Source organism: Choristoneura fumiferana, chromosome 15 (assembly GCF_025370935.1).
Source record: "Choristoneura fumiferana chromosome 15, NRCan_CFum_1, whole genome shotgun sequence".
Taxonomy (NCBI): domain Eukaryota; kingdom Metazoa; phylum Arthropoda; class Insecta; order Lepidoptera; family Tortricidae; genus Choristoneura; species Choristoneura fumiferana.
Window position 1 is genome coordinate 6,445,526 of NC_133486.1, and position 27,010 is coordinate 6,472,535.

Consider the following 27,010-nt stretch of genomic DNA (forward strand, 5'->3'; position numbering starts at 1 on the left):
TCACGCTCTTGTAGCGTGACAAGAGCGTGACAGTCACAGGCGACGTCAGTTGGGTTCTATGGTAATGGATGGCGTACATTGATAGCAGTATTTAATTAATAATTAAAATTCTATATGAAAAAAGGAAAATTCAAAGAATCCATTATTTTTAAGTCGCTGAACTAATGTTATTCAGTTTGACGAGAACGATCTATATTTTAATTTTTTGCTCGTAGGCCGATATAATGTGAAACACATCGAGCATTTCTATTTGTATGTCAAACACATTTTCCATAGACAAGAACAATCTGTTTAGCTGTCAATGTCATTAATGTCAACGAACGCATCGCGTCGCCCTTCGCGTTCGCGTCGTCGCTTATAGAACAAAAATGTCAGTCGTATGGTATTAAATAATTTTAGTGTGATGTGGATTATTAATTGCATAAAAAGTTCTTAAATCAAAGAATTAAGTGGTGTTACTGAAACACAGACATCAAAATGTCTCAATTACCGGATGATATCGGGGATATAACTATGGCTTCGACGGAAGCGGATTCCTCACAAACACACGCACACGAAGGTAACAACAAACAAATTCAGTATTTTTAAACATTGAATGATAAAACTTTTAAACAATTTGAAAAAGTTTATACTCACTACTTTTAGTTGTTGAATCCTAAAAAAGAATAGTTCGTGGGTTTATGTAAAACAGCTGACTATTTTTACTTACTTACTTGCTTTTGATTCCAGTAATAACTAACATACCAAAACATACATTTTGCTCTCGAATTAAGTCGCAAGTTATTAATGTTTGTAAGTATCTTTAACAACCTGACTAAATGTTAACTTTGCTATTAATATTATAATGGCAAGTTCTGGATTCCAGTCCTTGAATGTAGCATTGAGTTTTTATAGAGAAATTTATGCTGATACTGCTAACTAGGGATAAGCGCAAATAAGGAATTTTGCCAGATATTTATAAAAAATAACCTGGTAATTATGGCCAAAACAATCACCTCACTACCTAGACCTAACCTGTTCATGCACGCAATAAATTAATGCTGGTCACATACGCTGGTATGTTGTAATAAACCATTATTTACTGTCTGTTTAAGAGTGTTTATACCTGCTGAGCTGGTAACGTTGCATTTTTGTTAGTTTATCTTGATTAGACAGACAGATGAAATTTTTATGAAAATTTAAAATGTGGTCTGATAGAACTGTTTTTAATATATAAGTTAATGTGTCTACTACAATAATTATTTGTGATAGACTTTTATATTCTTTAAAAACAAATGTTTAATAATGGTTTTTAAAGAAAATAAAAGTCTGCCAAGCTTAATTATTGGAGTAGACACATTAACTTATATATTAAGAATAATCAAGAAAAACTAACAAAAACACAATATTGCCAGCCCTGCAGGCATAAACACTTAATTGTAAGTCATTGGTTAAATCCACAGCAACATCAAGTGCCAACACAGACGACACAGCATCCAACAGTGCTGCCACTCCGGCCAGCAGTGAGGGCCAAGCCTCTAGACAGTCAAATCTCCAAAGGATACAACAACGGAAGCAGCAAGTTTACAACTGGCCGCACAACAAGAAACTGCTTAAGCTTGCTATTTATTCCGCATGCCAGGTATAACAAAATCCACATTAAATTTTCTGTTTTTAAGCAATCCAAACGGAAGTATTTTACTTATATTTTGAAGGTTCTCTGTAAGTCTGATATATTTTGTTCTTCATCAGACTTTTTGAAAGAAAACTTAGTAGAAGACCTTATAATAATCAGAGGCAGCTTCAGGGGATGGCCAGTAGGGCAATAGAGAGAGCCTTATAATTGTAAGTGGGCTTGCATAACATGAAAAGTAGACCCATTTGTTAACTATTGCATTTGTTAACTACAGATTTGTGGTAGACATTTGTTCCGAGTTCTGTGTAAAAGAATCCGTGCGCAGGTTTGCCACCCTGTGGCAGGGGATCCGGTGGTATGGTTTGGAGGACATGTCAGTCCCTCTTGGCACGAGTTGTTACTCATTTAAATCTTATAGCTGTTGTGGTGTTTTTATAGTTAAGGCCTTTGGGAACTGACATGTTCATTATCGTTTGATCAAAGTTCCATAATAAATAAAGATTAAAAAAAAAAAAAAAAAAACTTGCATTTCTGATCAACATCAGATTTATACCCATTTTTGATACACATACGCAATGGACCAGGGCCTCACAAAGGTAGATTATTTTGAGCCTTGCAGTGGCTCAGGCTGACCATTTGACATTTTACTTTTTTTCTTAGCTCATAGAGAGCGGTTTTGAAGTAGCGAATACAAGTTTAATATGGATATGACTAGTGTGATTGGTTAGATAGATTGATTTATTAATTAGATATCATGTTGTTTATTGGTCTTACAGTTATCTTATTACTTACTTACTTACTGCAATATTAATAATGAATTACAGATAATTAAATTCAATAAACTACTCATATATGTGAAGAAAAAGGTTTTATTCTAATTAAACAAGTTTTATACAGCACAAACATAATAAATCCTATTTATTACGCACCTTTTTCATAAAAATAAATACTTACATGTACTAGTAATTGCTACTTCAAATCCACTCTCTACTCATAAAAGTATTGCTAGGCAAAAGCCTCTTGTTCATTCTGCCGAATTATTGCTAGCTACCTACTTAAGAAAAAAAACTTTCCAGACACCAGACTGTGGTTGCAATGGATGGAAAACACCAGTTCCCCAGCAGGCCATCAAAGCCAATGCCCGTGCTGATAACCAGCCACTGGCGACTTTCAATGACCCTTGCAGAAACTGCAACCACATTTTAGGTAATTATAAAATATAAGTATGTAAAGCAATCCAACGCCTCCAGACCTCTAAATCCGACCCTGCTGCCATGTCAGTTTCTTTACAGTTTTATGCTGATATTTACATCAATAGTATTGATAGAGCTATATTATTATTTATAATGCACAGACAGCTTATAGCTGATGCGTGCATATCATTGTTCACTTGAGTAATTGTCTTCAAAGTACTTATCAAGTTGGTTTTTAAACTCGAGCATTTTGTTCCACTGTTTCACAATGCGGTTATGTTACCCAGGAAATGAATGATAATATGATTTTATGGCATCCTACAGACATTTAAGATATTTAAAAAACTGTTTACGGTTTGTGCTAGCTAGTGCTGCATTCTGACGGCAGAACAGTGCACTAATATTCCCTATTAAACGTAAAATGTTGAAGTTAAAGCCAGTTAAAGTTACGTGTGACAGTCTAAAGTAAAACCGGCCAAGAGCGTGTCGGACACGTCCAAAATAGGGTTCCGTAGCCATTAAGAAAAATTATGTAATATTTTTCGAAGGATTTCGTATTTTGTACAGAATATTCCAAATTTAGGTACTTATACCTTAGGCTGCTTTACTCTTAAACTACTAATAATTATCAAGAACACTTAACCGTTATAATTTTCCTTGTAAGTTTGATATACTTACTTACTACCATCCTGATTTTTTGCGCTCGCTTTTAATGAAAATTTGAACTTTAAAGTTGAATATTTTGCAAACATGTCTCCAGGAGACAGGGAATAATAAAGGCTTTTTATTTTATTTTTATTTTATTTATTGTTTTGCAAACATATCACTGAATCGAAAAATCGTTTTAGCAACCCCCTAAGGGTTTTAAAAGACCTATCCAACGATACCCCACACTACAGGGTTGGATGAGAAAAAAAACACCCCGACTATATGTTTATGGGAGGTACTCTAAAAAAAATTTTTATTAAATTTTTATTGTACCATTTGGTCGGCATAGTTTACATTATATATTCGTGTTAAATTACAGCTTTCTAGCATTGATAGTCCCTGAGCAAAGCCGCGGACGGACAGACAGACAGACAGACATGGCGAAACTATAAGTGTTCCGTTTTTGCCATTTTGGCTATGGAACGCTAAAAATGGTGGATTATCTTAAATTGATATACTTTGGATCTAGGAGTGTGATTGCCAACCTTCACTATTTATTGGACCCTGTCTAATTTTAATCATTGTTGCAGAAAAACATGTGACACAACTGCAAGGCCTGCAGGTGGCCGAAGTAGACCGGCTTCTTGGAGCCGTTGTGGACGTGGAGAATATCTTCATGTCCATGCACCGAGAGGATGACCATGATACAAAACGAGTATACTACTACCTATTTAAGGTAAGATAGTCACTTAAATCTGTCCACATACATTCACTGTTAGGTAAAAACTGCTTCGTTTTCATTTTGCTTGGTCCTGTACCCAAACAGTGCTGCGGAAGTTTTCGCAGTTTGTTGTGTGTGCTACCAGGCGATAATTGTGCGGCGAGCGCAACGAAGAGAGAATTCCATGACCCACATGCTCATTTGTCTCCTTCTCGTAATCATAATAAAAAAAAAATCGCTCGTCGCGCCTCCAAAAATCCCGTCGGAATTCCCATATTACCTCGTGAATTTCATTAATATTGCATAAAAAACACCCACACAAATATGTGTCTCGTCCTATAGGCTGCTTTATTTTTGGTCCTTCTAAGCCGGATTTTTAATTTCGATCCAGCTCCTCCGGAAGTGTATCCTGACTCGATCTTCGCCGCGCATAGAGGGCCCGCTGGGGCAGCCGCCGTTCGAGCGGCCTTCCATAGCCAAGGCCATCACCAACTTCGTGCTGTATAAGTTCAACACACTGCCTCAGAGGGAGTGGCAGACCATGTATGACCTGGCCAAGATGTTCTTGCACTGCTTCAACCATTGGAACTTTGAGACGCCTAGTGTTAGGAAGCTGGTGAGTGTTTTTTAAACAATTATTATAGGTTTTAGAGTTCCGTACCTCAAAAGCGTACCTCAAACAGCCGTATTACTTCAAAATTACTGAACTGAATGAGTTGCAAATTTGTATGAACAGATGTAGTGAAAAAAGTTTTTACACAGGCCAGATAAAAATATACCTTCTTGAGTTTCTTGCCGGATTCTTCTCAACAGAGGTTTTTCCGAACCGGTGGTAGATTTTTTTTTGACATTCATAAGTGCTTGTTATTCAATTCAATTCAATTCTTGACAGAAAAGACACTATCGGCTTAGCCGTTGTTCGGTAGATTCAGTGTGCGGTAAGTGCTTGTTATAGCCTAAATTGAATAAAGATATTTTAACTTTGACAATCTTATGTCAATGTCACAAAGACTTTGACATAGAAAAACTTTTTTTTACTTTAACTTTTACACTGGTGACACAAAAATGGACTTGTAATTAGAATATTAAGAATTAAGAAAAATAGAATATCATATGATGTCTCCTGAAATACCTACCCTTATGTCCAAAAATAGTGGGTGTAAATTTTTTGAAAACAATACAGAATATACTACACTATTGATTGCATGAAAGAACACTTATAAAAAATCTTTAATGTTTAAAGTCTAGGAAAGTACGGAACCCTCTACTCGCCACCCTCTCCCCTCTCTTTTCGTTCTGTTTTTTTTACGAATTAGGTAAACCTAATTTGTGTTTTTGTTTACAGCAAGTTTCTAATCCAGAAGATATTTCGGCCTACCAAATAAATTATACAAGGTAGTGTATTATTATTATTACTTCGCTTATTCGCGGCAATCGAATTAAGATTCTTGGATTTATTTATTCTCATGGGAGCTCCTAGAACATCATGCTTTCATTTAAGTTGCATGAAAAACGCCATTGCAATTCATGTCTCTAGAGTTGGCGGTTAAAATATTGGGGTTTTATCTAAACAAGTTAGGTAGATTTAAAGCTGTGCGTCCACTGCATCGGAATCGGAGCGTACGGAGCGGCCGGATTTGTTGCTTTGTATATATTTGTATGGCGCAGAAATACCGATCCAGTGCACGCACTACCATAGAAATCTATACAAAGCAACAACCGCTCCGTACGCTCTGATTCCGATGCAGTGGACGCCCAACTTAAAAGACAATTGCAGTGTATAGCAAAATGTGAGTATGTTTTTATCTTTGTGTGTGGGGCGTTTAAAGGTGTGTGCTTAAGAGCGCGCAAACATTTTGTCCCAACTCGTCACTGGCGCGATGTCCTTCCCGCGGCCCGTGTTTCGCCCGCACACTACAACGGTTTGCTGTGTGCGTACGATGCGAGCGTTGCCGAAACATTAAACACATCTTGATCGTTGTACATTTTCCGTCGTAGTAAAATTAAGAAAAAAAATTGTTGCGATATAAATATTTTTATTCCTTAACATAATAATTTATTTTATTACTTACAAGCTTTTTACTTATCTTGCCCTGTTAGTATGTTAGTTATTAGTAGGTATAAAATTTTGGAAGCTAAACTTGACTAAATATGCGTTTTCAGATTAAGTTAAAATTTTACATACGTGTGTAAATCAAATGACAATGCAGTATATTATTATGATTTATGAAGCCTGATCTGATGATGGAGCTGGAAGGTGGCCGTAGGAACTCTGTAATAAATCTATATAACCACATCGACTTTGGGCTCGTTTGATTCATCTTGACAAGTACTTTGGCCCTAGATGGCAACGACGTATAAAAATTACAGTCAGTAAAAAAAGCTGGCAATAAAAAAATAATTTTTCAGTGCGCGCAAAATATTTAGTTTCAATGTTTCTTACGTATATGATGGTATACTGTGTGAGGGCACGTAATACTTAGTAAATAAATTAATATATATATATATATTTCGGCGATAATGTGTGTATATAAAATATTGTATGAAATTTTATATAATTAGGCCTTAAAACACTCGTGTGATGCTATAACGATATTCACTTCGCTGGTATCGTTAACCCACACTATGGTTTCAAGACCCCTCTTTATGTAACAATGGCATAAAATACTATTAGTAGATTGTACACTACGGGGATAAAGCACTTTATTATGTCACGGGTACTGTATTGAATCCTGAGCGTAACGAAGGACTTCAGATTTAACTCCCGAGCGCAGCGAGGGTGTCGTGCGTTAACTCCCGAGCGAAGCGAGGGTTTTAAGATGGAGTCCTTAGATCAGATGGAGTCGACTTCTCTGGGAGTAGATTATTAACAATGCGTAAGGCATCTAATTTAATGGACTACGGAGTCCAATGACATTTTAGTAACAGAAATTTCATTAGCTATCGTACATGTTCGGAGACAGTATATCAAAACTGAGTAGTATCCTGGAATGTTTAATAAACAATAATCTACATTTTATATGATTTCACTTGGTACGTACCTAATAAAATACTGTGCAAACTAGACAAAAGTATTATTATTGAATAAAATTGTGGCAAAATCTAATTTTTTTAAAGTTGAAAATGCATCATATATTTTACATATTGGGACTTATAGAAATCTCATGATTAGGTATATTCGACATTTCAGCCTGTTCTATTTTCCGTCTGAAAATAAATGCAATCTTAAAATCAAGAAAGTAATGTTATCATAAATCCGAATTAAATTAAATTTAACACAAAAACGTATTTATTATTGATCCTGAATGTACAGTAATGGGAATTAGTATTGATAAATAACCTTTTAATGGTAGTATATAACCTATAACCTTTTAATGGTAGTAAAAACAGTAATTTTACAGTAACCTTAATTCCGATTTGGAGTGAATTTAACAAAAAAATATATTTGTGGAACTAGATTTCTATCTTGGATTTACAGTAATGGTAATTAATAATGATGAATATATAACCTTTTCTAAGCAGCTTATACTGTGTTAACAGTACTGTGTTTTTTCATCCCAAATGATTTTCGTTTATTGCCCATATCTAAGAATATAAGACTTTTACTGTACAACAAGATTTTATTTACTTTTATATCATACTCACTATCATACTAACAAACATACTAACAGGGCAAGTTAAATAAAAGCTTTAATAACTTTAAGTTACATTTAATTTTTTTAATACAATATTTTTTTGCTGACTGTACCTTTGTCCCTGGTTACCTAGGACTCGTCAAGACAAATCTAATGAGCCCAAACTCGATGGGGTTATGTCGTTTTATTACAGAGTTCTTGTGGTTACCTTCCAGCTCCATCATCAGATCAGCTTCATGTCATAATAATAATATTACATTGTCATTTTATTCACACATGCACGCAAAGTTTCATCTCAATCAAAAATCGGGAAGTGGGTCAAATTTAGTTAATACTTACACACTACATACTAACATACATACTAATATGGCAAGTTAAATAAATGCTTGTGAAATGTAAAATGCATCTACCCGTATTAGTTTGAGTGAAAATTGCGAAAATTTAAAACATTTAATTTTAACATGTAAAATTACTTATCAAGTATCAAGCAATTGCGGACACGCTATAACTATCGGGTGTTTGCAGTAAAGGTTGATAACCTTGCGGAGGCGCAGAGCGATACGTCCGTTCCTTGGGAGAGCCCGGCGCTTTCTGAGTCGTAACTATTAACGCGCGCGGTTATATAATCGATTTAGGACCCAAGTTTAGAAAATTGTCAAAATTAAATGAGCTATTATTAAGCGCTGAAAAAAATATTACAGACTAAACATTTCCTGTAGATTTATAATAAAATTGTTTTATTGGCAAATACATCACAACAAATGAGATAAAAAATGATGAAGTAGACAGATTTAGACTTTTTGAAGAATGGTATTTGAATAATAATAACTAATATTTTGATACATATGATGACCCTATGTCTTAAAAGACTATATTTCCTATTATAAAATACTAAAGTTACACTGTTTGTGGTGGGTTATAATGGAAATATTTCACATGAAAGACAGCTCTGACGCGTATTTTTGTAAAACCTCACTAACAAAATGATTTGGCAAAAAAAAATCGCTGACGGAAATAAATGGAAATCACCGCTATACATCAGAGTAAGAGTTTATCTATATGTTACATTACTTTTTCTTTAAAAAACGTAAGCATTTAGACATTAATAAGGCATTTGAAAAACCTCAAAATCGCTGAATGGCCAATTTTTCGTTTGCACGCTCTTAACTCAGTAAACTCATTAGTTTTGTGTAGTTTAAATGTAAGGTTTCAATATTTTCTCTAGTAAACTGCAAGTCTAGGTTTCATAAAAATTTAATTTATAAATAATTATTGCTATTAAGGGGCAGTTTCACCACCCATTGATTAATTTTATTTGACGGATAAATGTGATGCCGTCTCCGTCTATTCGAAGTAAACGAACAGAGACGGCATCAAATTTATCCGTCAAATAAATTTAATAAATGGATGGTGAAACAGGGGTAACCTAGCAAAACTGAAAGTAAATTTGAAATATATGTAGAAACAGACATTAATAAGGATATTATATTAGTGGATTAAATAAATAAATAGCATGGGACACTTGTCACCAATTGACCCAGTCCCAAACTAAGCAAAGCTTGTGCTATAGACACTAGGCAACGGATAAACATACTTATATAGATAAATACATACTTAAATACATATTAAACATCCAAGACCCGAGAACAAGCATTCGTATTATTCATACAAATATCTGCCCCGGCCCGGGAATCGAACCCGGGACCTCAAGCTTCGTAGTCAGGTTCTCTAACCACTTGTCCATCCGCTCGTCAAAATTAAATAAGCTCTCTTCCCCAGATGGCTGGTGTTTTGCCACGTGCCAGCGTTCTGCGACTCCCTGCCGCACTACGAGACGTCGCTGGTGTTCGGTCGCACTCTGCTGCGGGCCGTGTTCAAGTCAGTCTGCCGGCAACTCATGGACAAATGCCATTCGGAACGGGACCGTATGCCGCCTGAGAAACGGGTCAGTACTTATTGCACACAGCTTTTCAATACAGAACCTAAAGTGTCACGACACTTATCCACCATTGTGATAAATGAGGTCTTTATGGCCTTTTGGCCCAACGCGAAAAGAGGGGTGTTATAAGTTTGACCGCTATGTGTGTCTGTATGTGGCACCGTAGCTCTTAAACGGGTGGACCGATTTGAATGCGGTTTCTTTTAATTGAAATCAGGATTTGTAGCGATGGTTCTTAGACATGTTTCTTCAAAATCGGTTGAACCGTTTTTGAGATATTGAACTTTGAAGTGACAAAGTCGGGGGTTTTCCAACTTTGTTGGTTAGGTTACTTATCTTCTTTGAAGACTGTATTTACTCGGGTTCCAATTAGGGACTAAATGCCGAGTACCGACAGCAAAAAGTATTACAACGTCTCCTGGGATTGAATTCCTCAAGCGCTGCAGTGGGACGTATATGTAGTGCCACGAGAGTTGATGTGAATGATTACACACACCTACATGAAGAACTGATTGGATAAAAGGAGAATCAATGAAATTAATGAGTGATTGACTGATTGTCAAAATTGGGCTGTCATTTTACGGTACCCGGCGATGAAGATTGCACATCGGTCTTCGGAAAAAGACAATTGGCTGTTCACGACGATTTCCGAACACTGGCGACCGTCCATCTTGTTGGCGGACTGGCAGCCAATTAGATAGAATATTGGTTTTTTAATGTATTGTCTGTGAAAAATATGATTTTTGATTTAGAACACGTCAGTATTAAAAGCCAAATTGTTAATAAAAATAATAGGTACGAAATAAATAATATAATTCGAGAAGTTGCGGTATTTCCTTCATCAACACATCTATCATCGTATATATTAAGTATCGTTTTATATCAAAAAAGAAAACTGCACTTTATGGGCTTTTAGTTTACGTCAAATTAATAAAATCTATAGAGATTTAATATCTATAGAGAGCTGTGGCCGTATTGTCTAACGTTTCTGACGCTCGCGATCGCAATACGGTATTTGACAACTCCTGATTTTGCCATATCTTAATATTATTATGAAAATATAGATATACAGACAGTGTTTAGCGAAGAGAAAATTTAAATCGGTTGAAAATTGGATTAATAGTGAATTTTTGTAAAATCTATATACCTGTCTCTTTCTCAAACGCTTTTCTCTATGCAGCAATTATGGCGGTACTGGCGTGTGACGTCACATGCCTTGAATTTCAAACCCTCATAACTTATGTTATTTGTAAAGGTAGCTTAAAAATTGTTTCTTTATTCGATAACAGGCATTGTGTAGTTTTAATTTATAAAACATATACAAAATAGTCAAATACCGTATTAAGTGACAGATTTTGTATGCGAAAACTGTCATTTGATTGCGATCGCGAGCGCCAGAAACGTTAGGCAATACGGCCTCTGTTGTAAGTACTAGAAAAAGGATAGTTCCCTTTTTTTCTTAATGACGCCATCGTACAATTTAAAGTTTTGGGGGGTTTCAGCAACTCTTTATTATGTATTTTCATCTAAATGCGTCCGCACCTGTACAACAACTGACAAACGTCACATATATGAGGTATGTGTGTAATCATTCACTTCAACTCTCGTGGCACTACCTATACGTCCCACTGCTGCTTGGGCAATTCAATCCCAGGAGACGTAGTAATACTTTTTGCTGTCGGTACTCGACTGGAAGCGGGATTAACGCGTTACAGCCTTATTCATAAAAAGTTAGAGCCTCCTTGAAGGCTCCTTGAAGGCCCGATGCTAAAAAACATGATTCATAAACGTCTGTTAGCGCTAATCAGTCGATCAAGGCTCTGCTAAAGTTAGAGGACCGTAGACCCTCCTTTATCTCCCTGCTAAGTCACAAAATGGCCGCCACAAGTTTGAACAGCTGACTTTGACAAGAGCAAAAAACCATACCGAAGATATTTATAGTGAAGGCAGGGCTACGTAAAGATTAAAAAAAAAAAAACTGGAAAATTTATTTTCAGGAATTTGTATTTAAAAATCCTCTAAATTAGCAACAATAAATTAACAATAAATATGAAAAAAAAATAGGATGATTAACATAATTATGGCTTTTTGCACAACATAAACATGCGGATCGGAAATGGCGGGAAAACAAACATCTCGCTTTTTATTTTTTTTCCTTCTAATTTGCTGTCACTGCTGTCAATTTTTTTTTTAATTATCGATTAGGCCATTTTTTGTCTTTGATTTGTCAAGGTGCCAACATAACGCGTCTAATCCGTCTATCAGCAGCTCAACAACTAGCAGACTGCTAGCAAGTGTTTATGAATACTTCTTGACAACCGTCTATTAAGCTTAATCAGTCTGCTAAGTAACAGACCGATCAAACCTCAATTAAGGTTTTTTTATGAATAAGGCTGTTAGTATTTAGTCCCTAATTGCATCCCGAGTAAACACGAGTGACAACGCTCTACGAAGCCGAAATTAGCCGAGTCTCGTTCCAAAGACCGATGTGCAATCTTTATGGCCGGGTACTGTACATGACATGTTCTTGTGTCCGTGACCTCAACTCTGGTGGCACTACCTATACAAAACCCTCATTCCTCTGCACAGGTGCTGGTGCTGACCCACTTCCCTCGGTTCCTCGCTCTGCTGGAGGAGGAGATTTTCAGCGCGAGCTCGCCCATCTGGGACCCCGAGTATAAACAAGTCCCGCCGCACCATCTACAAGCCATTCTCGACAGCAAGACGAGTAAGTAGTGCAGCGTCTCCTGACCTTCAGAGGCTCCGTAGAGAGTTAAGTAAAATAGGCCAAGTGCGAGTCGGACTCGAGCACGAAGGGTTCCGAACCACTATCTATACAACATTAGACATTAGCAAAAAAGCACGTTTGTTGTATGGGACGGTGTGTTCCCACTAGTTCCATTGGCAGTACTATAATAGAGTTCTATAATAGTACTGTCAATGGAACTAGTGGGAACGCACCGTATTTTTTTTTTTAAGTGAATATACGACTAAATATTTTATGAATATTTCTAGCGTCTACCGGTTGCCGTTATTAATATCGAGTAAAAAATCACGTTTATTGTACGGGAGCCCATTTAAATATTTATTTTATTCTGTTTTAGTATTTGCTGTTCTAGCTGCAGCAGAAATACATAGGTAATCTGTAAAAATTTCAACTGTCTAGCTATCACAGTTCATGAGATACAGCCTTGTGACAGACGGACAGACAGACGGACAGCGGGGTCTTAGTAATGGGGTCCCGTTTCTACCCTTTGGGTACGGAACTCTAAAAAACGATACTAATGCAAACGAACGGTTATTTTTTATTTTAGTTAACTTTAAGAGAACATTCGACAGGTCAAATGAAGTTAATGAAAACTAATTGACATGCGAAATATCGCTAGAAGTTAAATGAGTAAATGAGTCAATTGCAAGCAAGACCTCACGATACCTACTAACTCTATCTATTCCAAAAAATATTATAAATGAAACGGATACAAAATTCAGATCTATTGTCAAGAAGACATTAATATCAAAGGCGTATTATAAAGTTAATGATTATATCATGGACAGGGATATTTGGAAATAATTCCGATCCGCATTAGCGATCCCTTCAAATAGCGAACCTACTGTGTTAAAAATAAAGTTGTGTTAAATACTTGTGATGTATACATATCATTTAATAATATTGTAAATCTGTTTTAAAAAATATATATATATACCTCGTTGAGTTTCTTGCCGGATTCTTCTCAGCAGAGGTTTTTCCGAACCGGTGGTAGATTTTTTTTGACATTCATAAGTGCTTGTTATAGCCTAAATTGAATAAAGATATTTTGACTTTGACTTTATACGTCGTTTTTTTAGCATTAGAAAAAGGGTAAACAATATTGACGCGTCTTTTATTAAAAAAACGTTTTAAAAAAAACAGTAACTATTACTTATGATACCAAAAGCATGTAAATGATCGTATGTCCTTGCTGATTGTTACATATTTGCTGTGACTTATTTTTCAAAAGTGTTTTTCAATAATAAGACACGTCAAGATAGCTTACCTTCTTTCTAATGCTAAAAAAAACGAAGTACGGCGATATTTCGCCTGTCAATTAGCCCTCATTTCTCCTTAACACTAATGGCCTAACTCTTAATATTTAAAAAATAATGAATTAGGACGATAATTTATTTATGTGTAGTGAAACAGTGTTAAGGTTCTTAGTTTATAACGTTTCTTCTGTCCGTAACTAGAGCATTTTTAATTCACACATATTTAGCAAAAGAAGGTTAACGCGTTCACTGCCACCGACGCACATGTGCGTTTTCGGAACTTCGCCCAGTGCCGCTGTCATAATTATTGATACATTTTCAACGCACACATTAAATGTCCATATTCATATTCATATTCATTTATTCATTCAAATTCTTGTTCATTTACAAAGATGGTCGTTACACAGATGGTCAGTACATGAAACCCTGTTCGGGTATAGAATGTCAGTTACTTACTTATAATTATTAATTACACATTAATTTGTCGTCAATGGCACTCGTCAAATTTTATTATTTGAGATAGAATAGCTGTGTGTGTGTTTTTATCATGATTGATTTATACATATGTAACTAAAAATGTAGCTTGAGTGTAAATAGATTTTCACATTATTTACTTGAACTTTCGCCATTTCACTCTAGTCTAGACATACACACGACGACCTCGTATCGAATCTTCAAAAAACCTCTGTTTGCGTTCTTATATTTACACAATCACTTGTAGCCTTATGTGTGTCACCCGACAACGTCTCGTGCTAGGAAGGCAGATAACGTATCTACGTGATAGTAACGTAGTATTCCGATAAACAGATTTTATCTCCATTCACTGACGCTCGTGGACAATCTGGGAATAAGAAATAAAAAAAATAACCTGGTTATTGTTATTCGTTGAAGTTTTTACGTAAATAGGTATAGCTATTGAAGTTGTGCGTCAGGTTTAGTTTGTGTCGGTAACTTTTTCCAAAGTAAGTAAAACTTAAAGTTATAGTTTGTAGTCATACATATTTACAAGCCTTGCAATAGTTTTTTCATCGGTAAGTGCATGTAAGGTACAAATTTTATAAGTGAAGTAACACGATTACATCACGAATTTTCAAGATTACAATAAATATTGATAAACAAAAAACAGTTATCGAAAACCAACCGTTATTTCGTCTACATACAAAATTTCAGCCAAATCCGTACAGCAGTTTCCGTGAAACCAAAAACATATACAGAAGAATAAAATGCTCGTTTAAAGTCATCATCATGATGATATCAGCCATAGGGCGTTCAGTGTTGAAGATAAAGGGGGGTGATTGCCAATACTCGCCACGCTTGGCAAGCGGGTTGGCGAGCGGAGTATAGGATGTAAGGTTGCCAAGAAGGCTGCTGCCCATCTTATGGTATTATCCCTCAGCCGGTTTTTACGGCGAGAAGGCTATTCGTTTAAAGCTCTGTTTCGACCAATAATCTGCTGTGCGAGGCGAGGTAAATGAAGCGTTTCTATTTGTTAATGAAAAACACATTCCTCGCAACACATCCTGGTGGAAACGGAGCCTTAAGTAATAGAAATTGACAAGGAACTATTGTTTATAGCGAGTCGCCGCGGCGGCGAGTTCGAGCGGGTGACAGCGACAGGCGACAGCAAGGATGGCTTCACCACGGTGTCGCTTTCGGCAGGTGAATATTTCTAATCCTAATTTTATATTAAGTTTCCAGCAAATTTACAAAAGGTGTCCTCTCATACTCTGACAAAAATTGACACTTTAATGTTTCGCAAACGGATCCCTGAATCGCAAAATAATCTTGGCACACATACAATGTTCGACTAGACTTATCTAACGATACTCCATACTAAATAGATCAGAAAAAAAAACATTTCCACCTTACGGGTGGCGTTCCGTATTTTGTACATTCCCTTAAAGTAGCACGGATTAGGTTAAGTTAGTATACTTTTTGTAAGATGTAGTGCATACGGTTTTGCTACGGTAGCCAAAAAGCGTCATCGAAATATATATCTAGAAAACAAACTCAAGTCTTTCGACGCCACTGACGAAATCCTAAGGGCCTACGCTAGCTGACGCGTTTTGCACGGAGCGCGTCGCGTGCGACACATTTTACCAGCACCTGCGCCCGCTCCGTGCACCCGCGCCAGCTTGCGTAGATCCTGAAAACTGTCAGTGCAAAACATGATCGCTACATTCGATCAGGTTCCATAAAGCAAGAGTCGCTGAAGCGGTGTGCGGACCGCGGCGAGCCGGTGGGCGGCAAGCGGCGGCGCGTCGTCGAGGAGTTCGCGGATGACGTCAGCGAGCGCTGCGTCGCCGACATCGTCGCCACCATCACCGACCCCGCCTACATGTGCGGGCCCGACGTGAGTTGCTTCAACGACCTAGATCCACCGCAGTACAACTTGGCTGAAAAGTTTTCCTTTACCTTTTGAATGCCACGGTCGGCCACAGACGACAAAAAAAAAATTCGGAAAATCGCTCCATAGGCGCCACGTAATGCCGACATGGCATTTATGGCACGATTTTCAGCTGTCGCGTTTTGCCGACCGTGGCGGTCAAAGAGTTAAAAAACGTTTTTGACTCTAGTTGTTGCCCGCGACTTCGTCACGCGTTCCTGCGACTATGTACTTTTTCGAAATAAAACTATCCGACCACTACAAGTTGATCAAACTTTCAAGATTGAATGACCTAATGAAAGTATCTGTGTGTTAGTAACTTCTTTGAATACACTTCACACAAATAATATGAAAATAGCATGCATCTGTTGTTTCCTATAAAAATGACTAAGTCACGCTACATTCGGTCAATCCATTCGTGCCAGCTCTTGTGAATGGACCTGTTAATACGTCTACTCTAAACTGCAATCATCTACATTAATTATAGTGCGCCTGTTTGACTTGTCTGTTATAAAATTCGCGCCGGCAGCCACAATCGCGATCACTATTTCTATTCGCCGAATAGTTTATGACATCGGCTGAAGGAGATGAACTTGATTTGGATCCTATCATTAATGTCATGTTTCAGGCACTGTTCCAAATGCAAGCGCCGCGCGATGAGGCGGCGAAGATTGAGGAGCAACGCAAGATGATAGAGTTCCATGTCATAGGGAACTCTCTCACGGGGCCCGTCAACAAGCAGACCATGCTGTGGCTCATAGGTAACCCTAATAAAAAGAAAAACAAGGAAATATTTGTGTATGTCTGTTTAATGCAGTTATCTCCGTACCAAATTTGATAACGATTGGTACAATAATTTAAGCGCGAATTCGTAACAAACAAATATACTTACATTAGGATTTGTAATATTAGTAAGTGTCACATTTTCGTGGAGAAAAATCGGAGTTGCTACAAAATATTTGGGGACAAAATCTGTATTCTTTTTTTGCTTTAGAGAATACGTAGTTTTCATCTGACCTCAAATCTCCAAGTGCTCCATACTTTGGAGGGCTGTGGGAGAGAAGCGTTGAATGTACGAAGACGGGTGTTTTGGATAAATTTGATAACAAAATAATAAACATATATTCAAATCTCTCAAGCCTATTCTAAATTCATGTATAAATAGTTTATTACCTAATATATCAACAAGATTTTTACGATTTTTCAGGACTACATAACGTGTTCTCGCACCAACTGCCAGAGATGACAAAAGAATACATCTCACAACTAGTTTTCGATCCGTAAGTCGATGATTCAACTTTTATATCATATGGTTAACCAACAAGATAATGTTCCCTCAAATATATTTTCTCTTTCAGAAAACATAAAACTTTAGCTCTTATCAAGGAAGGGAGGCCTATCGGTGGAATCTGCTTCAGAACCTTTCACTCTCAGGTATGTATACAATCAGCAGCACCAATATCCGACATAACAAAGCACGCTTTGTTGCACGCATAAGCATCTGATACCACTTGTCAGACATTTTTGCACGCTCCGTTATAGCAGGTATTAATGCAGGTGACTGTACTCGTAATCATTTAATCATTACTATAACATGCGTTTCATCATCATCATCCCAGCCTATATGTATACGTCCCACTGCTGGACACAGGCCTCCTCTCAGAATGAAAGGGATTGGAACTTCACACGCACCATTGAATCGCTTCGTTATAAAGCTCATGGTAAATTTCAAATGTAATTTCGCACTTGAATTTCGAATAACTCAGGTGCGTGCTGGGGTTTGAACCCACGATCCTCTGCTTCAGAGGCGATATGTCAAACCACTAGGCCCCCACGGCTTCGCAGCATAACATGTGTTTGCAGAATTTAAATGAATGGCCGAAAAAAATTTACCATTGGCACCCTTTGGGTTATAGAACACTAAAAACTCCAAACTAGTACTTACTAGGATAACTAAATCTACACTTAGAAGTGCTAATCCGGTCAGCTGACCGTCTAACATTTTGGCGGGTAATATTACAAGCTTTTAATTAGTTTCACCTGCCCCGTTGTCTTTCTGGCTAGTGTCTGTAATCAAATCTTGCAAGTTAAATTCGACCACTTATGTAAATTGCGTGACAATTATAATACAATAATCTGGTAGTGACATCCTGGTAGTTCGACCAGAATCGTCTCCACAGGACGGAACTCTTCAACGGTTAATGGCATCGACTTGAAATTTGGTACCTATGCAAATGTAGTTTGGGTGACAATACAAGTACAATCAGTAAAAAAACTTTTGGTAAAAATGATTTGTTTACCATAAACTTATTTTTTTAAGCTACATTGTGAATGTAATATATTTACAGGGCTTCAGCGAAGTAGTGTTCTGCGCAGTGACCTCCAACGAGCAGGTCAAAGGTTACGGAACCCACTTGATGAACCACCTCAAGGATTACCACATAAGGAACAACATCCTTCATTTCCTGTCTTTTGCTGATGAATTTGCTATCGGTAACTATTTTTACTTACACTCAAGCTCGAAACGGGTCGGTATTTTAACACACTAAGGAATCCTACCTATAGTCATTATTTTTATTGAAATGTAATCTATAGAGCGTTTTCTTGAGAAGTATTTTTTATACTAAATATTGAGAGCTTTAATCTCAGCGATTAATCGCGTCATGTTCGAAAAAGTCTACAGTCACAGAAATCATTAAATATCACAAATATCCCAGGACAAAATTAAATTATCACAAACATTCTTAAAATCTAGTCCAGTTTAAAGATCTTGCCATGAAAGCCTCACATGATTTGGTAGCCAAGAATCCCACAACATATCATCAGGGTAGACAAAAAACAGACACTTGAGCTTCTGTTTATTTAGTGAGCTTTTACTTATACATATAATGTAACATTGGCGAGCATGCTCATTACAAGTAAATGATTAAGTTTATCAGCACATTCATGAAATTTCAAAGATCCATATCAGTATTTTTTTAAAGAAATGTGGCCCGTGTATTTATTTTGTGTCACATTTTCCAGGCTACTTCAAGAAGCAAGGTTTCAGCAAGGACATCCGCTTACCACGCGCGATGTATCAGGGCTATATAAAGGACTATGAGGGTGCTACTCTGATGCACTGCGAACTCAACCCACGCATCGTCTATACGCAGTTCACGACCGTCATACGGAGGCAGAAGGAGGTATGTATCTATATAATATGATCATGTCAGCCGAAAGACGTCCACTGCTGGAAGGCCTGCCCCAAGGCTCTACACTCAGACCGGTCTTGTGCTCTCCGCGTCTACCGCGATCCCGCGATCTTAACCATGTCGTCGCTCCATCTATATAATATACATGTCAAATGTTTATTGGGACATAGTTATTGGGCTTCAGCAAGGACATCCGTTTTCCGCGCGCAATGCACCAGGGCTAAATAAAGGACTATATGGGGGTGGTGATGCACTGCGATCCACGTATCCTACGAAGTACGTGTCATACGAAGGTAGAAGGAGGTATATGTCATATACTTATTGGAATATATTCGGGCTTTAGCAAGGATAGTTTTATTTCACTGCGCGTGCTGTTTGTTGAATCATTGTAACGTAAGGGACGCTTTCAAAGGACTGACCGTGTGTAACCGTTTAATTGTAAGAGGCATTTTTTACATCGCATCAAAATCTTGAATCAAAATCGCCTGATGATGATTTGTAGTTTAAAAATCCAATTATTTGCTGAAATATTTTTAATTAATTTTTAGATATCGCCTGTGATTTTGTATTCAATTTTTTATTCGTTTTATTGTATATTATTTTTCAGATCGTTAAGAAACTAATAGATATGAGACAGAAAGAAGTCAGGAAGATTCACCCTGGACTCACGTGTTTCAAGGAAGGCGTGAGTGTTTTTATAACCGTAACTCTTTGCGTTTTAACCTCGTGAGGCCTGGGGCCCTATAAATGACATTATATTTGAACTTTAGTTGATTGACGTTTGTTTCAAATCGCGATAGCAGAAATTTTACGTCGGGCCTCAGGAGCTTAAAACAGGTGTAATTTCTGAAATAACATTACGACTCATATATCAGACGACTATTTCTGGAATCTACATACCAAGTCGCTTACTCGCCTACTTAGCCCGTACTTTATTCATCCCCCACACTTAACGACGCGTAATCGGCTCAAGGTGGACGAAGGCAAGGAAGACGCGTAATTTTGTCAAAATTAGACTTTAATGACATTGTAATAAGAACCACCGTGAATGACTCTTATGAATGTGGCGTGTCCTCCAGGTCCGCAGTATCCCGGTGGAGTCTATCCCGGGGCTGCGCGAGACGGGCTGGCGCGTGCCGCGCGCCGCGCCCGCCGACCCCGCGCCCGACGACCTCAACGCGCTCAAAAACGTCCTGCACGGGGTACGCAGCCACGCACACATCACTCACATTCACACTCACGCGCACGCACGAACATTATAGTCACTATCTTTAATTTGGGACTCAGTCAACATCGAATATCTACCACCTAATTTGACAATTCAAAGCATTTTGACCATATTTTGTTGAGCTTTTTGTACAATAAAGAGTAAACAAATATTCTTTACAAGCTTTTATTTAGTTTCACTCGTCGTCTGGGATTCACAAGTCAACATCAATATCTATCTATACCTAATTTGACAATTCAACATGCATTTTTGACCATTTTTTGTTGCGCTTTTTGTACAATAAAGAGTATCAACAAATATTCTTTACAAGCTTTTATTTAGTTTCACTCGTCGTCTGTCTGTCTGTAGTTAAATCTTGCAAGTTAAATTCGACCAACTTCCAGTAGTTAGGGTTGACTTGAAATTCGACATAGTTATGTAAATTGCGTGACAATACAATAATCTGGTAGTGAAATCCTGCCCCCTATACCACAATTAGTACATTACGAGGCCGGCAACCCCAGGTTCCGGCCGAGCCTTGTATAGTGCTTTTCTCAAACATTACATGAAATAAAATAAAAAAAAAAAACAAGAAATGAAGCTAGCGGGACGCTAGTCTGGTCGCCCTGTTGTACGCGCGTGTCGCGCTGGCTGCTGGCGCGGCGGCTGCGGGTGCTGCTGGGCGTAGGCCGTGTCGCAGAGCGCGCGTTGAAACAAAAGACGGTCGCATTGTCGGCCAGCGGCCTGCAAGGTTGTATGAAATCTCTTTCCAGGCCGCTAGAGTGACCGCGCGCACGCAGCCGAGCCGCAGCGCCTGCAGCGCGATACTTCTCAGCCTATTATTTGTAACACAACGTCAATATTTCATGTCATGTTTGAGAAAAAGTTACAAGTGCTACAGTTCTACAAAATTGTTAAGTTTCTCCCAGTAAAATGTTACAATTTTGTAGAATTGTAGCACTTGTAACTTTTGTAGTACGGGCCATGTAGTCCGGCCAGGATCGTCTCCGCGGGACGGAACTCTTAAACCTAATTCGGTGTAAATAAGTAAATTTTTAACTTATTTTTTTTATTCGTTTCAGGTTAAAAATCACGCAGCCGCATGGCCTTTCTTGAAACCCGTCGACAAATCTGAAGTCCCCGACTACTACGACCACATTAAATATCCCATGGGTAATTAATTTACAACAAATTAAAAAAAAACCTCTGAAGTATCAATGTTTAAGTTTCTCTATTGAAAGTCTTAGATAAATGAAAACCAAGGCTAAGAAGCTGTTTCACCACTAATTGATAAATTTTATCTGAAAGATATATATGTGATGCCGTAAATTCAAAGTCCGGTTCAAGACCTGTCTGAGTGGAGAGCCGGGGAGGCCTATGTCCAGCAGTGGACACGTCTTTCGGCTGACATGATGATGATGATGAAATTCAGTCTAAAACTTGTGTTTCTGTAAACATTCCACTATTCTATTAGATGAGCGATATATTTCCATCTAAATTTGTGACCCACACTTTACTGTTCATCAGTGTTACACAATCCTTCTGGTGTTGTAGATTTGCGCACTATGGGCGAGCGTGTGAAAGCGCGCTATTACGTCTCGCGGCGACTCTTCATCGCCGACATGACCCGGATCTTCACCAACTGCCGCCTCTACAACTCACCCGATACCGACTACTACAGGTAACTAAACTAGTCGTAAGCTGTCCACATTCTAAGAGGCCCTAGATAAGAACTTATAGCGTGTACTTTTTATACAAACACAAATAATAAGCAGGCGTTGGTTTTAATGCTAAGAAGCGGTATTGCATAAGATCGTAATTATTTTTTGAATAGTACGAGTATTGCTTACAATTAATTTGACACGAGAGAGTACGGATGTATGACAGCTGTCACATCAGCAAGTGTGTCGTGTCGAATAAAAATAAAGTAGGGTAAATCGTCAATAACTGGCCACATTATACTAAAAATTAACTCTGTTTATAGGTGGCTAGAATTCTTTAGTGTAAGGTGGCCAGTTATTGACGATTTACCCTGGTGATAATGTATTGATATACATTGCGTGCTAATTTATTTTAAAAAAAGTAAAAAAGAAGTTTTTTTTTTGTATGGTAATGCACATTTGCATGCTTCAATTTGTCATGTTACTATAATATAAATTGTGACATTTGTTTTTATTGTATAAAAGTTAAGCGTAATATTTATTTCAGGTGCGCGAATACGCTAGAAAAATACTTCCAGACAAAAATGAAGGAGGCCGGTTTGTGGGACAAATGATCGGAGTTCTGTTTTGACTCGTTCGTCGTACAAAAGCTGGCCGCGTGCGCACCCGGCATGTCTTATACCTCCGCGACCTCTTTCCACTCCGCTACCACCGACAAATAAATATACTAGGGGTCCATGTCTGCTCGCATAATATTTGAGTCATACATAATGTGACATTTGTCATAATATATTGTCTGTCAGAACTTTTTTCTCTGAATTTATTAATTGTTTAGAATATATAAAACAAACCTAAGCTAACCTACGGTTTTCTGTAGGATGGCGTTTAAAAAAAAAACGGTTTCGGCGGGGAAAAAATTATGACAAACATTTTATTATGACTTGCGAAAATGATGCGACTAGATACGCACCGATACTAGTATATAGGCAGTTGGATTAGTCTTCAACTTAGTAAAAAAACGTAAATAATTCTCACATGTGGTAGAGTATATTCTACCGTTGATGCTGTAATATATTTGATAGAACTGGTCTTCTTTTGTTGGATATTGTTTTAAATTAAATTAATCGTCTTCTTCACAAAAAGTTCAAATCTATAAAAATAAGTTCTGTTTTGTCTATGGCAAAGACAGATGTCAAAGTAATGTTTCGTTGACGTGGGTGACACTCTTTACTAGAAGCTCATGTCAGTTTGTATAGACCTGTACACGAAAAACAGGGTTGTTATTTCCATGTCGGTATTATCCGGGCCGGCAAAGAGTGTCACCCGTTGACGTTTGACAAGACGACGACTTTTGACGTTTGACGTTTATAACGTCTTCGATCAATCTTCGATAGTACTATTAAATGTGAAATTTCGGTTTTTTGAAAGAAGACTGTTTTGACTATTAGTAAAAGAAGTTGCATACAAACTCGTGTATGTTCATACTGTATTGTATACTATATGCCAACTGATTATGATTATCTATGGTAACTAATTAATAGGGTAGTTGACACTATTTAGCAATAATTCCACGACACTAGGTACTTTTTAACCCTTTAACCGCCATTGTCTGAATTATAAGACAAAAATTATCCAGCTCATTTCGCCGCAGTCTTATAATTAAGACAAAATGTTATATAGTTTCGGTGTAGGTGGCGATACGGGCACGTACGAATGAAAACGTATTGGCGGTTAAAAGGTTAAGGAACAGAAATTTGGTTGGAGAAATAATCGAAGTATGGTACAGTCAGCTACAAAAAGATCGACATGGCCAAAATTATAAATACTCGGCTTTATTGACTTAACATTAAGGTCGTAATTACATGTTTTTGTAACTTTGCTTTGGTCGTATCAATATCTTTGTAGTTGACTGTACCTTACGTCCAGTAATCAAGAATGTACGTTGAGGGGTACCGCTTACCTTCATGATAATTATATGAGCATGTACACCTTGTCCGTCCGTTTACGTCACTTAAATTTTAGTGATGATGATGATGATGATGATTAATGCATAAGGCAAGACACACGAACACGAAAAAAATTAAGTTTAGAGAAATGTTTTACACAACGTTACCTCCCCCCTTCCTTCGGGAAGAGCAAAATCTGAACTTTTTTGTATGAATGGAATGGATAGGCTGATGTAGCCAGACTAAATTAAAGCATTTCCTAAACTATCTCTACCCGGAAAACCAGATTATTTCCAATTAGGTGTATATAATCGCTAGGCTAATAAGGTAATAAGTGCCGCCACCGTTCACTATAGACATACAAAATATATAAAACTTGTCTCAATTGATTCGTGGTGTCATCTACCCCATTAAATAACAGTTAGGTTATACTTGTTATTTAAATTTATAAAAAGCCACCTTAACCTATTCGGTTAATGGTATTCGGTATGGACAGTCAATGTCATCATCATATCAGCCATAGGACGTCCACTGTTGGACATAGGTCTTCCCCATTAGACCTCCAGTTGCTTCCGTTAGGAGCGGCCTGAATCCACCGTGAACCTGCGGCTTTAACCAGAAGGGCTATTGCGTAAAGTTTCTGGCGCTCGCGATCGCAATCAAATGACAGATTTCCCATACAAATACTGTCATTTAATTACGATAGCGAACATCAGAAACTTTAGGCAATGCGGCCTCAGGTCATCCGTCCATCTCGTTGGTGGACGTCCTACGCTGCGCTTGCCGATCCGCGGTCTCCATTCGAGAACCTTTCGGCCCCAACGGCCATCTGCTCTCTGTGCTATATGGCCTGTATTTATTTAGGTTTAGATGATTTCTTGCTCTGGATAAAATGTAAAACTAGACAATTTTTAGATAATTAAGTTTAATAGACTTGGAATGTTTTCATCTACAAGCCAGATGTATATAGTTATAGTATGCTATTTGAATGTGATATACTGAATGTATTTAAATAAAATGATCATGTGTCTGTTGTTAACGGATCTCGCTTTTTTTATTTACGGTCAATTCTGGCGTTTATTGAATATGCGTTTACTGTTTGATTTTGAATGCTTCGTTCTAGCGCGATGGTTGTTTGCTAAACCGACGTCTTCTTTCTTCTTTGTACTGTTAAGGAAAACTGAATCACGTACCGGGATGAAACCTTTTCATAATAAATTTATCTACATATGATCATGGGATATCAATTATTTTAAAATAAATACATAACGTTATTAGCTGTCTATACTAGTAGTAGAGACAGAGACTTGTAGGGAAAACCTATAAGAAATGTGTGGTTTAAAATATTTGGGCCCAATAAGAACAAAAGACAATAATATTAAACTATTATATGTTATGGAACCCTCTCCACGTTTACATACTGTCACAGGGAGCGTCGTAAAATAACCATCGTAGCAATTATGATTAAAATGAATTTTTTAACCTATTTTAGGCTGCGTTTTCACCAGAGATGTGCGAGAGATCCTCGCCGCGCAAAACAGTTCGGCGCGAGGATAGGAGTGACACGGTTATACAGGGTGGAAAGTTGAGATGGGGCAGCAACACTGACTTTAGTTAAAATGTTCAGTTTTTAGTTGTCTACATACTGTTGAATTTTCTTTAAGCATAAAGGATTCATATTCGTAAAAAAACAACATGCGAAAGTTTCACTTTGCAAATTATTACCCTACGAACTATATGGAAAAAGTTTTCTTTGATTTGTGGGTGTTCTAGTACTCTAACCTTAGTTGGTTTCAAAGAGTGTTTAATCCTTGATATTAATGGGACCGATTGGTATTTAAAAAAAAAGTTAAATTTGTCGATTTTCTCGCTGACTGTACATTTTATCAAAAACTGTGAATGTCGATTGTCATCACTCAAAAAGTTAGTAAAGGTCTTCTAAGAGCATTTTCGCGTAGCAGCAAAGGATCTAGTAGCTGGCCTTGCTGCCCCAGCTCAACTTTCCACCCTGTATTTGTTATGACAAACCTTCTCATCATTTCATTTCCTCCTCGCACATCTCTGGTGGCAACGCAGCCTTAGTACAATAAGTTTATACTGTCTTTTTTTATATATTATGTTCAGCTCACAACTTGCTCAGAAATAGAAAATGAAACTCAAATTTCAATACTGTATTGGTTTTTATTATTTTTTTACCTTAACATTTTGCAGACACGGGCGAGTACTGCCTTTTCGCAACGTAAAGTTTGGCAACCTGTTTCATTTCGCTAACTCTAAAACTGTAAATATTTCAGGATTTATTTCAGAGCCATCGTGTAGAACTCTTTAGGTTAGGTTAGTTTTATAAAAAAACTGAAATAATCACTGTTTTAGCAATATTAAACGGTTGGGAAATGAATAGTTGCGAAATGAAACAGGTTACCAAACGTTATTCGCCGAAACATTAGAAGGACACGGGACTGGCCGCACGCGATGGGAATGTATTATTTATTAATTAAACATCATTAAACTGTATTCATTAAAAAGTACATACCAGTCTCCTTGTTGATTATAAAAATCAGTTAGATATTTCATAATAAGTACCTAAAATGTACTGCGTAAGTAATAACTTAACTGTTTACTTACAACTAAACGTAAATGGTTCTTATAAAATAAACGTTTGAACAATTTGTCACTTTCATGGACAATTATTTTAGTAGCTAAATTCCTTACACTAAAAAATAGATCTTCGCATTCATTATCTCTTTCTACCTTCATTCTATACCGTTAGTGAGAAAGAAATGGTGATTGCTACTGTGTTTCTAAGCGCGTTACACATGACTTTCGGTTGGAAGGAAGTTCC

The 27,010-nt window shown here is 37.4% G+C and overlaps 1 protein-coding gene across 1 annotated transcript; it reads left to right on the forward strand.

The window, feature by feature from the left end:
* The first annotated feature begins 316 nt into the window (after positions 1-316).
* Gcn5 (Gcn5 acetyltransferase) lies at positions 317-25,256 on the forward strand. Its single transcript, XM_074098546.1, has 20 exons — positions 317-559; positions 1,443-1,621; positions 2,692-2,821; positions 4,047-4,192; positions 4,569-4,793; positions 5,523-5,572; positions 9,592-9,757; positions 12,341-12,479; positions 15,350-15,433; positions 15,964-16,127; positions 16,789-16,921; positions 17,368-17,440; positions 17,519-17,594; positions 18,509-18,653; positions 19,185-19,345; positions 19,962-20,039; positions 20,434-20,556; positions 21,644-21,734; positions 22,116-22,242; positions 22,770-25,256. The coding sequence occupies exons 1-20, from the start codon at positions 478-480 to the stop codon at positions 22,834-22,836; spliced, it is 2,439 nt and encodes an 812-aa protein (XP_073954647.1). The 5' UTR covers positions 317-477; the 3' UTR covers positions 22,837-25,256.
* Positions 25,257-27,010: the final 1,754 nt, after the last annotated feature.

Bases quoted from the DNA above. Each gene is read 5' to 3' on its own strand.
- Gcn5 (XM_074098546.1), top strand. From the start codon at position 478: ATGTCTCAATTACCGGATGATATCGGGGATATAACTATGGCTTCGACG. The intron at 2,822-4,046 runs GTAATTATAAAA...TCATTGTTGCAG, and splicing joins AAACTGCAACCACATTTTAG to AAAAACATGTGACACAACTG. The intron at 20,040-20,433 runs GTGAGTGTTTTT...CGTGTCCTCCAG, and splicing joins TCACGTGTTTCAAGGAAGGC to GTCCGCAGTATCCCGGTGGA.